The 14,206-nt window shown below is 51.9% G+C and overlaps 1 protein-coding gene across 2 annotated transcripts in view; it reads left to right on the top strand.

Moving 5' to 3' along the window:
• Nucleotides 1–13,975, top strand: part of SIDT1 (SID1 transmembrane family member 1) — a 79,939-nt gene extending 65,964 nt beyond the window's left edge. Inside the window, exons 11-27 of one of the 2 annotated variants that reach the window (XM_077293678.1) lie at nucleotides 586–632; nucleotides 744–815; nucleotides 908–1,047; nucleotides 1,120–1,193; nucleotides 1,365–1,431; nucleotides 1,936–2,009; nucleotides 2,190–2,313; nucleotides 3,581–3,698; nucleotides 6,891–7,027; nucleotides 7,771–7,879; nucleotides 9,211–9,225; nucleotides 11,843–11,919; nucleotides 12,025–12,071; nucleotides 12,145–12,250; nucleotides 12,358–12,468; nucleotides 12,631–12,744; nucleotides 12,969–13,969. In XM_077293678.1, the coding sequence (XP_077149793.1) occupies nucleotides 586–632; nucleotides 744–815; nucleotides 908–1,047; nucleotides 1,120–1,193; nucleotides 1,365–1,431; nucleotides 1,936–2,009; nucleotides 2,190–2,313; nucleotides 3,581–3,698; nucleotides 6,891–7,027; nucleotides 7,771–7,879; nucleotides 9,211–9,225; nucleotides 11,843–11,919; nucleotides 12,025–12,071; nucleotides 12,145–12,250; nucleotides 12,358–12,468; nucleotides 12,631–12,744; nucleotides 12,969–13,031 (1,495 nt within the window). In that variant the 3' untranslated portion in view covers nucleotides 13,032–13,969. Of the gene's footprint in view, nucleotides 1–585; nucleotides 633–743; nucleotides 816–907; nucleotides 1,048–1,119; nucleotides 1,194–1,364; nucleotides 1,432–1,935; nucleotides 2,010–2,189; nucleotides 2,314–3,580; nucleotides 3,699–6,890; nucleotides 7,028–7,770; nucleotides 7,880–9,210; nucleotides 9,226–11,842; nucleotides 11,920–12,024; nucleotides 12,072–12,144; nucleotides 12,251–12,357; nucleotides 12,469–12,630; nucleotides 12,745–12,968 lie in introns of both variants that reach the window. The other variant, XM_077293679.1, reaches the window with a different exon arrangement.
• Nucleotides 13,976–14,206: the final 231 nt, after the last annotated feature.

Here is a 14,206-nt window from a genome sequence, read left to right on the forward strand (position 1 = left end):
GGTGACGGTGGGTAGTACATGTTAGTGGTGGGAGCTGCTCCCTCCTGTGGTGACGGTGGGTAGTACATGTTAGTGGTGGGAGCTGCTCCCTCCTGTGGTGACTGTGGGTAGTACATGTTAGTGGTGGGAGCTGCTCCCTCCTGTGGTGACTGTGGGTAGTACATGTTAGTGGTGGGAGCTGCTCCCTCCTGTGGTGACTGTGGGTAGTACATGTTAGTGGTGGGAGCTGCTCCCTCCTGTGGTGACTGTGGGTATTACATGTTAGTGGTGGGAGCTGCTCCCTCCTGTGGTGACGGTGGGTAGTACATGTTAGTGGTGGGAGCTGCTCCCTCCTGTGGTGACGGTGGGTATTACATGTTAGTGGTGGGAGCTGCTCCCTCCTGTGGTGACGGTGGGTATTACATGTTAGTGGTGGGAGCTGCTCCCTCCTGTGGTGACGGTGGGTATTACATGTTAGTGGTGGAAGCTGCTCCCTCCTGTGGTGACGGTGGGTAGTACATGTTAGTGGTGGGAGCTGCTCCCTCCTGTGGTGACGGTGGGTATTACATGGACTGCGCTGACCTTTTTAGTTGTTTGCCTTTCCAGGATGCAGAAGAAAAGTCTGATGAACATTAATGGGAGCCCGGATGAAGGTGCGGCTGTGGGAGTTTTAATAGTGATCACACCGAATATTGTGTTTATTATTAGTGGGGGATCATGTGACTAGGCGCCATATTTTAGGGTTGTATTGTGCTTCCTTACAGGAGAGGGATCGGTGGCAGCTTCACATCCCATCACCACCAGCACCCCAGAAGGAAGCAGCTACGGGGCCATAGGTCAGAGCAGTGGGACACTACCGTCAGCCTCCCCAACCAGAAATGGCTGATAACAGGGAACAGTAGATTGAAATCTCTTTTTTTCCCCTCAGATGAGTCTCGCCAGAGGAAAGGAAAGCCTGTTCCCCCCATCCCTCGGCCGCGGGTCTACTCCGACAGCTCTATGGATGAGGAGAGCGACTTTGATGGGATCCCGGAGATGGAGGGCGATAAAAATGTCATCCAAGCGAAGGTAGAAGTCAGACGATGCCCTCGGCCGCCATGTCGCCTGCTCAGCGCTCATTTTCCTGATTGCTTCCTGCAGACGTTCCTGTACGTGTCTGATCTCTCCATCAAGGACCGGAGAACCATCAGCAAGAAGTACAAGATCTACTTCTGGTGAGTGACGTCCGGGGGGCCGGGATCCACCGCTGACTGCTGATCTCCACCGCTGACTGCTGATCTCCACCGCTGACTGCTGATCTCCACCGCTGACTGCTGATCTCCACCGCTGCCTGCTGATCTCCACGTCCGCCATTCTAATATGTTCTGTTTCTCTTCCGCACATAGGAACATAATCACCATCGCCGTGTTCTACGCTCTGCCCGTCATCCAGCTCGTCATCACCTACCAGACGGTACGTAGGGGCCCCCGCTGACCCTACTGTACCCCCGCTGACCCCACTGTGCGCTGTACCCTCCGCTGACCCCACGGTGCGCTACGCCCCTGCTGATCCCATTGTGCGCTACGCCCCTGCTGATCCCACAGTATACTGTGCCCTCGATGACCCCACTGTGCGCTGTACCCCCCGCTGACCCCACTGTGGGCTGTGCCCCCCCGCTGACCCCACTGTGCCCCCCGCCGACCCCATGGTGTGCTGGCGTGATCATGACTTTCCTACTTTACTTCTATTTTGTGCAGAAACTGGAAGTTCAGAGCGATCATTAGAAGCGAGCAGAAGTGTGCATGCAGCTCTGGATGTGACTGGAGCATAGTGCATTACCCATAATATAAGGGAAACATTTGCCTGACTTTTCCGGCAGATTTAACCTGTGCCGGGACGGTGGGGTCTCCGGTCACGTTGCGCTCCGCCGTTGTCCTCCGTGTTGTCATGTGACGTCTTTTCTCCGTATTTCACCAGGTGGTGAATGTTACCGGGAACCAAGACATCTGTTACTATAACTTCCTGTGCGCGCACCCTCTGGGGTTCCTCAGGTGAGCCCCGCACATCCCCCCAGTCTCTGGGCTGAGGAACGAGCAGAATGCCTCCACTCCAGCTGCTGTATTGGACCTCACCCAGCTTTCCCAGATGCCTGCATGACAATATGGCGCCTGGGCTTACACTGTGGGATAATTTAGCTGCAGATACTAATTGTTTCCGCTGATCTCCCTTAGCTCGTTCAATAACATCATGAGTAACATGGGCCACATCCTCCTCGGATTCCTCTTCCTTCTGATTGTCCTGTACCGAGATCTGCAGCACCGCAGCTTGCTGGACACGAACGACGTCTACGCCCTGGTACGTCACCCGCCATCACCGTCCATCCGTGGCGTCAGGGCGTCCTCATTAGTTCACGGCTCATCCTGATACTTTATTACAGACCTTTGTTACCATTTTTAGTATCTCTCCTTACTGTCACTTAATGGAAACCCCTCTGACTACAAACAACTTGAAACATCACAGCGGAGGGGTTTATAGTCATGTCGCTTTCCTTTATTCAGACTGATACATGAAACCTGCACTGATACATTGTAACAAACTGTCAGCACAAGGGGATCTGAGCTGCAGATGTTTTCAGCTCACAGAGCATTGTGAACACTGGTTACAATGCAACAAAGCCTCAGCTGTGAGAAGTATTAGGTTAGTCCAGGTTCTCACTGACCATTCACTGACGGCAGGCACTGACAGCAAGCAGCAAGCACTGACCATTCACCGACAGCAAGCACCGACCATTCACTGACAGCAGACACTGACAGCAAGCACCGACCATTCCCTGACAGCAGACACTGACAGCAAGCACTGACCATTCACTGACAGCGAGCACTGACCATTTACCGACAGCAAGCACTGACCATTCACTGACAGCAAGCACTGACCATTCACTGACAGCAAGCACTGCCCATTCACCGACAGCAGGCACTGACAGCAAGCACTGACCATTCACTGACAGGAAGCACTGACCATTCACTGACAGCAAGCACTGACCATTCACCGACAGCAGGCACTGACAGCAAGCACTGACCATTCACCGACAGCAGGCACTGACAGCAAGCACTGACCATTCACCGACAGCAGGCACTGACAGCAAGCACTGACCATTCACCGACAGCAGGCACCGACCATTCACCGACAGCAGGCACCGACCATTCACCGACAGCAGGCACCGACCATTCACCGACAGCAATCACCGACCATTCACCGACAGCAATCACCGACCATTCACCGACAGCAATCACCGACCATTCACCGACAGCAATCACCGACCATTCACCGACAGCAATCACCGACCATTCACCGACAGCAATCACCGACCATTCACCGACAGCAGGCACTGACAGCAAGCAGTGACCATTCGCCGACAGCAAGCACTGAAGTTTCCTATGAATGGTGAACAGTGGGAGAGTGATGACACCTGACAATAATGTGGGCTGTGCAGCCCCCCATGTATGAGGATGGAGGAGGGTGCAGGGAGGAGGGCCACGGGGGGCCGGCAGTGACTGGGGGTGAATAAGGAGCACCGAGGACGCAGGACAGACATTACAGGTGACGTCTCATTTCCTCGCAGGAATTCGGGATCCCTAAACATTTCGGCCTCTTCTACACAATGGGCATCGCTCTGACCATGGAGGGCGTCCTCAGCGCTTGTTACCACGTTTGCCCCAACTACTCCAACTTCCAGTTTGGTAAGAAACCGACCGACAACTAATGACAGCAAATGACGAGTATATGTACAGTGGGGAAGTATTGGATGCACTGCTGATTTTGCAAGTTTTCCCACCTGCAAACAAAGGAGACGTCTGTACTTTTTATCGTAGATACTTCAGCTGTCAGAGACAGAATCTAAAAATAAAACCCAGAAATTCACATTGTAGGATTTTTATATAATTAATTTGCATGAAATAAGTATTTGATACAATAGAAAACAGAACTTAATATTTGGTGCAGAAACCTTTGTTGGCAATTACAGAGGTCAGACTTTTCCTGTGGTTCTTGACCAGGTCCGCACACAGAGCAGCAGGGATTTTGGCCGCCTCCTCCATACAGATCTTCTCCAGATCTTTCAGGTTTCGGGACGGTCACTGGGCAACATTGAGTTTCAGCTACCTCAAAAATGTCCTATTGCTTCAGGTCTGGAGACTGGCTAGGTCACTTCAGGACTGTGAAATGCTTCTTACAGAGCCACTCATTAGTTGCCCTGGCTGTGTGTTTTGGGTCATTCTCATGCTGGAAGATCCAGCCACAACCCATCTTCAGTGCTCTTACTGACGGAAGGAGGTTGTTGGTCAAAATATACAGGACCCCATCCATCGTCCCTTCAATACGATGCAGTTGTCCTGTCCCCTTAGCAGAAGAGCACCCTCAAAGTATGATGTTTCCCCCACCATGCTTCACAGTGAGGATGGTGTTCTTGGGGCTGTATTCATTCTTCTTCTTCCTCCAAACACAGCGAGTGAAGTTGATATCAAAAAGTTCTATTTTGATCTCATCTGACCTCATGACCTTCTCCAAGGCCTCCTCTGGATCATCCAGCTGGTCATTGACGAACTTCACACGGGCCTGGACATGTGCTGGCGTGAGCAGGAGGACCTTTTGTGCCCTGCAGGATTTTACTCCATGACAGAGTAGTGTGTTACTAACAGTAATGTTTGAGACTGTGGTCCCAGCTCTCTTCAGGACATTGACCAGGTCCTCCCGTATAGTTCTGGGCTGATTCCTGATCTTTCTCAGGATTATCATTACCCCGTGAGACGAGATCTTGCATGGAGCCCCAGACTGAGGACGATTAACCGTCTGTGACACTAGTCACTATTCACAGACAGACGTTCCAGGGTCAATACCGAGAGAGTACGTAGATAGCCAAGGGAAAAGACAAAGGCGTAAGTCAGGTCACAGTCCAGGGTCAATAACAAGAGATAGCGGATCAAAGCCGAAGTACAAGACAAAGGGGTAGTCAGAACACGGACCAAAGGGTCAGGCAGCAGAAGATCAGAACTTAGAGCAACAGAATCAGGCTAACACTCACCAAGAAGCACAAACTACATCTGGCAGGGATCAGGGGCAGACAGCTCAGGTAAAACTATGTGATCACCAGAACACAGAACACCTGGAGAAAGTCCCGCACCTCCCAGTCACAGACTGGACAGCTGAGCTGTCAATCAAGGCACTGACAGCTCAGCAAGCCCATCACAGTATTGGACAGTCAAGCTGTCAATCAAGACACAAACAACTCAGCAAGACAGTTTCCATAGAACAGCAGAGCAATCACTCATTGAGCGGAGGAGTCGTGACACAGTCATCTTGTGTTTCTGCCATTTTCTAATAATTGTGCCAACAGTTGTTGCCTTCTCACCAGGCTGCTTGTCTATTGTCCTGAAGCCCATCCCAGCCTGTGCAGGTCTACAATTTTGTCCTTAGACTGCTCTTTGGCATTGGCCATGGTGGAGAGGTTGGAGTGTGACTGACTGTGTGGACAGGTATCTTTTATACAGGTGACGAGATCACACAGGTGCAAATAACCCAGGAAATGAGTGCGGAGTAGGAGGCTTCTTACAGAAACACCAACAGGTCTGTGAGAGCAGAATTCTCGCTGGTTGGTCGCTGATCAAATACTGATTTCATGCAATAAAATGAAAATGAATTATGTAACAATCCTACAATGTGATTTTCTGGATTTTATCTTTAGATCCTGTATCTCACTGGTGAAGTACCTACGATAAATATTACAGACCTCTCCATTCTGTGTAGGGGAAAAAACGGCAAAATCTGCAGAATATCAAATACTTATTATCTCCACTGTGTATATACAAAGTATTCATCCCCTGCCAGTATCATGGAGAATAAAGGCAAACTTCAATTCTTTTTCAAAATGATCTGTATTTGCAAGATATAAAGGCAGAAATATTCACACCCTCTGGGCCAAACTCCGCAACATACGCAGCCTTCAGTCTGTGCCCCGACCAGCTTCACTCGTCTGGAGCATTTCTCTCTCCTTCTTCTGTATAATTATCCTCAAACTAAGATATAGTCACCCAGTTGTGTTACATTACTGCCCCAACAAAATAGTGAGTGCAGCTCTGAAATATAAGGTACATCCTGTATTAGGGCTTGTTCACACGATCCTTTTTTCGCTGCGGATTTTTCAGGTCCTGATTTGTGAAACCCGCAGTGCAAAACCTGCGGTGGTTTTCACTGCGGTTTTCAGTCCTTTTTCTACTGCGGATTCCACTGCGGGTTTCCAGCTGCTTTTTCCTATTGGTGCAGGTGGAAACCCGCTGCGGAATCCGCAGAAAGAATTGACATGGTACTTCTTTTTTTCCGCAGAAAATCAGCACGGATTTTCCAGCGGAAAAAAGGAACGTCGGAACAGCGGTTTTCTTTTTCCATAGGGTAACATTGTACTGTACCCTGCATGGAAAAAGGATGCGGATCCGCAGCTTGAAATCCGCTGCGGATCCGCAGCAAAAACCGCATCGTGTGAACATAGCCTAATACTCCAGAGCTGCATTCACTATTCTGCTGGTGCAGTCACTGTGTACATACATTACATTACTGATCCTGAGTTACATCCTGTATTATACCCCAGAGCTGCACTCACTATTCTGCTGGTGCAGTCACTGTGTACATACATTACATTACTGATCCTGAGTTACCTCCTGTATTATACCCCAGAGCTGCACTCACTATTCTGCTGGTGCAGTCATTGTCCCTCTCCGTTGTCTGTCAGTTTCGGTGAATGACTGTCTCATCCTCTGTATAATTTCTAGGAGACATCCCGCGTCCCTCTGATAGTTCTTCTGGGCCGTCTTTGTCGTCCTCGCTCTCCGTCCCATGCCTGGCTCCGTACAGTGATGAGTGTTTCCGTGTTTCCTCCTCAGACACCTCCTTCATGTATATGATCGCGGGGCTCTGCATGCTGAAGCTGTACCAGACGCGGCACCCTGACATCAACGCCAGCGCCTACGCAGCCTACGCCTCCTTTGCTTTGGTCATTTTCCTGGCGGTCCTGGGGGTGGTAAGTTCTCCAGTCACTGCTGAATCAGCACGCAGCATCTGCGGCCTCGCTTGGCCACAGTGGCTTAGATGATGTTATGAGGGGGCAGAGCTCCCAGAGGTCGGTCTGATCGCCCCATGTGTGTGGATGTAGAAATCATAGCACGGCACTAAGATGATAAATCTGGAACTTTTAGATAAGCTGCTATCAGAATGAGCTCACTGAGAAGTCCCTTCTAGCTCGTTCCCATCTGCTATGTACGGTGATACATAGAGGATGGAGACGACTTTCTATCTTCTGTAAGTCATTTCATGTCTTCTGCATCCTCTATGTGCAGTGATACATGGAGGAAGACCACAGGGATCCTAGCGATAAGGGGGCCCTTACAGCTATATGGCATTATGAGGACGTATTGGACTGCAGAGGGCGCACTCTCCCCCTTCTGAGTTCGCCCCTCATGCACAGTGATACATAGAGGATGTAGAAGACAAATGGTGCACTATATATAGTGAAAAGTGATTGTAAGAACGATTCCTGCCAAGAATACATGAACATAAGAAGTAAGAAGCCTCGAAGAAGTCCGCATCTTAGAAAGCAGAACTTTAAAGGGGTTTTCCAGTGATCACCAATGCTTTTTTAGCTGACAACCCCTTTAATGACGTCGCCTCGTATCATCCGGTTACAATGTTGCCGTTATCTCTGATGTCGCAGATACAAGAGTTCCAGCTTCGCCTCCAGTCATGGCGTCTTGTCCCTTCTCCTAGGTGTTCGGGAAGGATAACTGGTGGTTTTGGGCGATCTTCTCCGTCATCCACGTGGTCGGCTCGCTGGCGCTGAGCACTCACATCTACTACATGGGACGCTTCAGGATCGGTGAGGAGAATGGGGAACCCTCCTGTTAGGCCGTGTGCACACGATGCGGATCCGCAGCGAATTTTTCCGCGCAGAAACGCTGCAGATCTGCACTGTGATGTACAGTACAATGTTATTCAATGGGATAAAAAAAAGCTGTGCAGATGGTGCGGAAAAATCAGTGCGGAATTGCTGCGGATTTCAAAGAAGTGCATGTCACTTATCTTGTGCGGATTTGCAGCGTTTCTGCACCCCTCCATGATAAAAATCCGCAATGGCAAAAACCGCTGAAAATCTGCACAAAATCCACATAAAAACCGCGGCTGCGGATTCTGCCAGGAGATGCAGATTTTGTGCAGAAAATTCTGCACCACTTTTCCTACGTGTGCACATAGCCTTAAGGTACCGTCACACTAAACGATATCGCTAGCGATCTGTGACGTTGCAGCGTCCTCGCTAGCGATATCGTTTAGTTTGACACGCAGCAGCGATCAGGATCCTGCTGTGATGTCGCTGGTCGTTGAACAAAGTTCAGAACTTTATTTGGTCGTCAGATCACCGTGTATCGTCAGGTTTGACACCAAAAGCAACGATACCAGCGATGTTTTACACTGGTAACCAGGGTAAATATCGGGTTACTAAGCGCAGGGCCGCGCTTAGTAACCCGATGTTTACCCTGGTTACCAGCGTAAAATGTAAAAAAAACAAACAGTACATACTCACCTGCGTGTCCCTCGCCGTCCGCTTCCTGCACTGACTGAGCGCCGGCCGCAAAGTGAAAGTGAAAGTACAGCACAGCGGTGACGTCACCGCTCTGCTGTTAGGGCCGGCGCTCAGTCAGTGCAGGAAGCGGACGCCGGGGGACGCGCAGGTGAGTATGTACTGTTTGTTTTTTTTACATTTTACGCTGGTAACCAGGGTAAACATCGGGTTACTAAGCGCGGCCCTGCGCTTAGTAACCCGATGTTTACCCTGGTTACCCGGGGACCTCGGCATCGTTGGTCGCTGGAGAGCGGTCTATGTGACAGCTCTCCAGCGACCAAACAGCGACGCTGCAGCGATCGGCATCGATGTCGATATCTCTGCAGCGTCGCTTAATGTGAAGGTACCTTTAGCCTTCCTGTCAGGACAGATGATCCACGCGCACCACAGACTTCCTGGCTGACACCAGAGAACAGTAGCCACTACCCAGCTGAGCTAGACACATTATCAACTGTTGGTACAATGTTCAGGGCTGGGTCCAGAGCCGGCGTCATCATGCCCCATAGGGATTCTGTCCTCCCCTTGGTGATGGTCTCCTCCTTACTGACGCTCTCCATCTCTCTGCTTTCTCCTCTGCTCTCCCATCTCAGATGTGTCCAATGCAGGTAACGTCTTTCCGCTTCTTTCTTTGTCTTTTTTCCCACCTGAGATGTGATGTCTGAGGCTGCATTACTGAGAGGTCCTAAGGCCGGTTTCACACGTCAGTGGCTCCGGTACGTGAGGTGACAGTTTCCTCACGTACCGGAGACACTGACACACGTAGACCCATAAAAATCAATGCATCTGTGCAGATGTCATTGATTTTTTGCGGACCGTGTCTCCGTGTGCCAAACACGGAGACATGTCAGTGTTCGTGGGAGCGCACGTTTTACACGGACCCAATAGAGTCAATGGGTCCGCGTAAAACACGGACCGCACACGGGCATTCTCCGTCTGGGGTCCGTGTGCGTGCAGGAGACAGCGCTACAGTAAGCGCTGTCCCCCCCACTGGTGCTGAAGCCGCGATTCATATCTTCCCTGCAGCAGCGTTTGCTGCAGAGAAAATATGAAGAATAGTGTTAAAAATAAAGATCCATGTGTCCGCCGCCCCCCCACCCCCTGTGCGCCCCCCCGCTGGTCAGAAAATACTTACCCGGGTCCCCCGTCGGCTGTAGCTCCTTCCTGGTCTGGCCGCGGCTCCTACTGTATGCGGTCACGTGGGGCCGATCATTTACAATCATGAATAGTCGGCTCCGCCCCTATGGGAGGTGGAGCCACATATTCATGACTGTAAATGATCGGCCCCACGTGACCGCATACACTAGAAGCCGCGGCCAGACCAGGAAGCAGCGAGGGAGGCGGGTAAGTATTTTCTGACCAGCGGGGGGGCGCACAGGGGGTGGGGGGGCGGCGGACACATAGATCTTTATTTTAAACACTATTCTTCATATTTTCTCTGCAGCAAACGCTGCTGCAGGGAAGATATGAATCGCAGCTTCAGCACCATGCAGAGTGGGTACCACATGCTCCGTGTGGTACCCACTCGCCATACGGGCGGCACACGTGTGCCGCACGTATGGCCTCCGTGAGTTCCCAGGCACACGGACACGGATAACTCCGGTACCGATTTATTCCGGTACCGGAATTATCTGGACGTGTGGGACAGCCCTAAAGCAGCACCTCCCGCCGTTCTGCCTCTGCGCTGCCTGTCCTAACAGCGGCCATTGTGGTCCTAGTAGTGCAGCCTCAGGCTTCAGGCGTGGTCCTAAGGCAGCACCTCCCGCCGGTCTGCCTCCACGCTGCCTGTCCTAACAGCGGCCATTGTGGTCCTAGTAGTGCAGCCTCAGGCTTCGGGCGAGGTCCTAAGGCAGCACCTCCCGCCGGACTGCCTCCACGCTGCCTGTCCTAACAGCGGCCATTGTGGTCCTAGTAGTGCAGCCTCAGGCTTCGGGCGAGGTCCTAAAGCAGCACCTCCCGCCGGACTGCCTCCACGCTGCCTGTCCTAATAGCGGCCATTGTGGTCCTAGTAGTGCAGCCTCAGGCTTCGGTCGAGGTCCTAAGGCAGCACCTCCCGCCGGACTGCCTCCACGCTGCCTGTCCTAATAGCGGCCATTGTGGTCCTAGTAGTGCAGCCTCAGGCTTCGGTCGAGGTCCTAAGGCAGCACCTCCCGCCGGTCTGCCTCCACGCTGCCTGTCCTAACAGCGGCCATTGTGGTCCTAGTAGTGCAGCCTCAGGCTTCGGTCGAGGTCCTAAGGCAGCACCTCCCGCCGTTCTGCCTCCACGCTGCCTGTCCTAATAGCGGCCATTGTGGTCCTAGTAGTGCAGCCTCAGGCTTCGGTCGAGGTCCTAAGGCAGCACCTCCCGCCGTTCTGCCTCCACGCTGCCTGTCCTAATAGCGGCCATTGTGGTTCTAGTAGTGCAGCCTCAGGCTTCAGGCGTGGTCCTAAGGCAGCACCTCCCGCCGTTCTGCCTCCACGCTGCCTGTCCTAATAGCGGCCATTGTGGTTCTAGTAGTGCAGCCTCAGGCTTCAGGCGTGGTCCTAAGGCAGCACCTCCCGCCGGTCTGCCTCCACGCTGCCTGTCCTAACAGCGGCCATTGTGGTCCTAGTAGTGCAGCCTCAGGCTTCGGGCGAGGTCCTAAGGCAGCACCTCCCGCCGGACTGCCTCCACGCTGCCTGTCCTAACAGCGGCCATTGTGGTCCTAGTAGTGCAGCCTCAGGCTTTGGGCGAGGTCCTAAGGCAGCACCTCCCGCCGGACTGCCTCCACGCTGCCTGTCCTAACAGCGGCCATTGTGGTCCTAGTAGTGCAGCCTCAGGCTTCAGGCGTGGTCCTAAGGCAGCACCTCCCGCCGGAGGACTGCCTCTGCGCTGCCTGTCCTAACAGCGGCCATTGTGGTCCTAGTAGTGCAGCCTCAGGCTTTGGGCCTGTAACTTCAAGGAATCAGATCTCAGCCTAGAAGTTAGATTTTTACAACCAGTTTCCCCGTTTTTCATGTTCGGCAAATGTTTTATTGAAGCCACAAACCTCTCTCCAGCCAGGAAGCTGAGCTCTGGGGGCTGTTTTCCAGGATTGTCCCCCTGCAGAGCTGGTGTTAGGCGTCCTGTGAATAGTCAGTGAATAGGACCGCTGACCTCCTCGTCCATCGGGCAGGAGCTCCACAGTGCGAGCACAAACAGCACCGCAGATCTCAGCTTCCTGACCGCCAGGGATTTCCCAGCTTCATCGTTTGCTTTCTGCGCAGATTTCGGGATTTTCCGCCGAATCTTCCAGATCGTGTACACAGACTGCGTGCAGCAGTGCAGCCGGCCCATGTACATGGTAGGTAAGGACCGGAATCAGGGGCTCCGCCACCCCCCGTGATTGATGCGAATGGTTTGCATGATTTCGAGGCGCAGTCTCATCGCCTCCATCCTTCTCCCTCAGGACAGGATGATCCTGCTGATCGTGGGGAACCTCGTCAACTGGTTCTTGTGAGTACAGGACATATTGTGGGCGCTGGATCGTGTCGCTCGACTCCTCACCTTTCCTTTTTTCGTCTTCTAGCGCCATTTTTGGACTGGTGTATCGCCCCCGGGACTTTGCGTCGTACCTGTTGGGCATTTTCATCTGTAACCTGCTGCTGTATCTGGCGTTTTATATTATCATGAAGGTAACAGGAGCCTGGACGAGCTCAGCGCTAAGCGCAGGGATATCACAGGGACGTGCAGGCGCAGCAGGCTTCGTTTTCTCAGCACACCCTCTGTTTTCCATTTGCAGCTCCGCAGCTCCGAGAAGATCCGTCCTCTGGCTCTGTTCTGCATCTTGGCCACCGCCGGCGTCTGGGCGGCCGCTTTGTACTTCTTCTTCCAAAACCTAAGCAGCTGGGAGGTGAGAATCAACCTCGTGATCGCCACCTGCTGGTTGCCAGCTGCAGTGCTGACATCTAGTGGCCAATCAGGAAACTGCAATATTCGAACTGGATTTTTACTTGTGCAAAAATTTAAACTATATCAAAATAAATTGCTGAAAAATATTATCTATATTTTCTAGGAAAGTCCAGCCCAGTCCCGAGAGAAGAACCGGGAATGTATACTGATGCACTTTTTTGACGACCATGACATCTGGCACTTTCTTTCTGCGACCGCCATGTTCTTCTCATTTCTGGTGAGTAGTCGGCCCCACCGTAATGGCGGAGAGAGCAGGACAGGCGTAAGGTGACATTATGGGTTCTGGAAAGATTGTAGGGAGACTGGAGAATAAAGGGGTCCTCTCTGTATGGAGACAGTCTGGAGAATAAAGGGGTCCTCTCTGTATGGAGACAGTCAGTGTCACCGCTGCTCCTTCTCCTGCTTTCTGTCTCCCTCTGTGTCATTTCCATCCTTCCTCAGGTTCTTCTCACGCTGGACGACGACCTGGACGATGTGCGCAGAGACAAGATCCCCGTCTTCTGAGGAGCCTCGGCCTCCAGCGGATGCCTCCGTTAACCCTTCATGTGCCTGGATCCCAGGCGAGAGCTGAGCTCAGTTTACCTTCCTGGTATCCAGAGGGAAGAGGAGGAGGAGAAATGGCCGTAAGCAGCGGCCTTGCAGCTTTCCTGCCCTGTGGCCCCCGCCCCGGGGTCCTCGTCCTGCAGGAGTCGGGGTCACAAGTGCCCTATTTCCTCTGGTATAACTCAATGCTGCCATGATGGTGCCACCTGCTGGTCACACCTGGCACTACAGCCAAAAAAACTGATTTATGACATGTTGCCAATTTTTTAAAGAATTTTTAGGACCCCTGTGACTGTATCCCACCCGATCACGGACGTCCAGGTGCACACCGTCCTCGTCGTGTTAACTCTTTCAGTGCTGCTCGTGTTGTAAAACTTGTGGATCTTTTTAATTTATTGGAACGTGATTTGTATATTTTATTAGTGATGGAAACGTCGAGATGATGGCGATTATCTGACAATCGCTGAGAGCCTGCTGCAATGTGTCCACCCCCGGTCACTGAATATGGTGCCATCCCGCCATATGACTGCCCCATTATTTGCATATATCACAAGAAGAACGTCTGCCATGAAGAACCAGACGATACATTGCCCCGATCACCCAGCTTTCCACAGCCCCTGACAAGCGTCCACCTCTGCAGTGTACAGCGCAGTCATCAGCTCATGTTTTTACATGGTCGTCCCTGGGTTTTCTCCCTTCATCCTGGGGGAATATCAGTCTTCACTGTCATTTTAGCATGCTCGTGATGAACCAGGGGGATCAGGATGAGCGGCATTATATGGTATCTTTTATACAGGGGGCGCTCCTCAGTACATGGAATCATGAGAACAGAATATAAACCTGGAGGAGGGTTGCACTTTCTTTTAAAAAAATAAAAGTAACCATTAACAGCAATGATCTGTGCGTTCTCCATGTCTGCACTTCTGTACGGGGAGAAGACGCCGGAGGCTTAGGGTAAGTTCACACAGGGCGTTTTTACTGCTTTTTTTTCCCTGCCTTTTTTATGGTAATTTTCAGCTGATTTTTACAGTACCAGCGAAGCCTATGAGATGTCAGAAATCTCCTGCACACTTTTTGTGTTATCAGGATTTTGTGCTATCAGGATTTTGTGCTGTGCTGCGTTTTCTTACAGTCAC

Source organism: Ranitomeya variabilis, chromosome 3, assembly GCF_051348905.1.
Source record: "Ranitomeya variabilis isolate aRanVar5 chromosome 3, aRanVar5.hap1, whole genome shotgun sequence".
NCBI lineage: Eukaryota > Metazoa > Chordata > Amphibia > Anura > Dendrobatidae > Ranitomeya > Ranitomeya variabilis.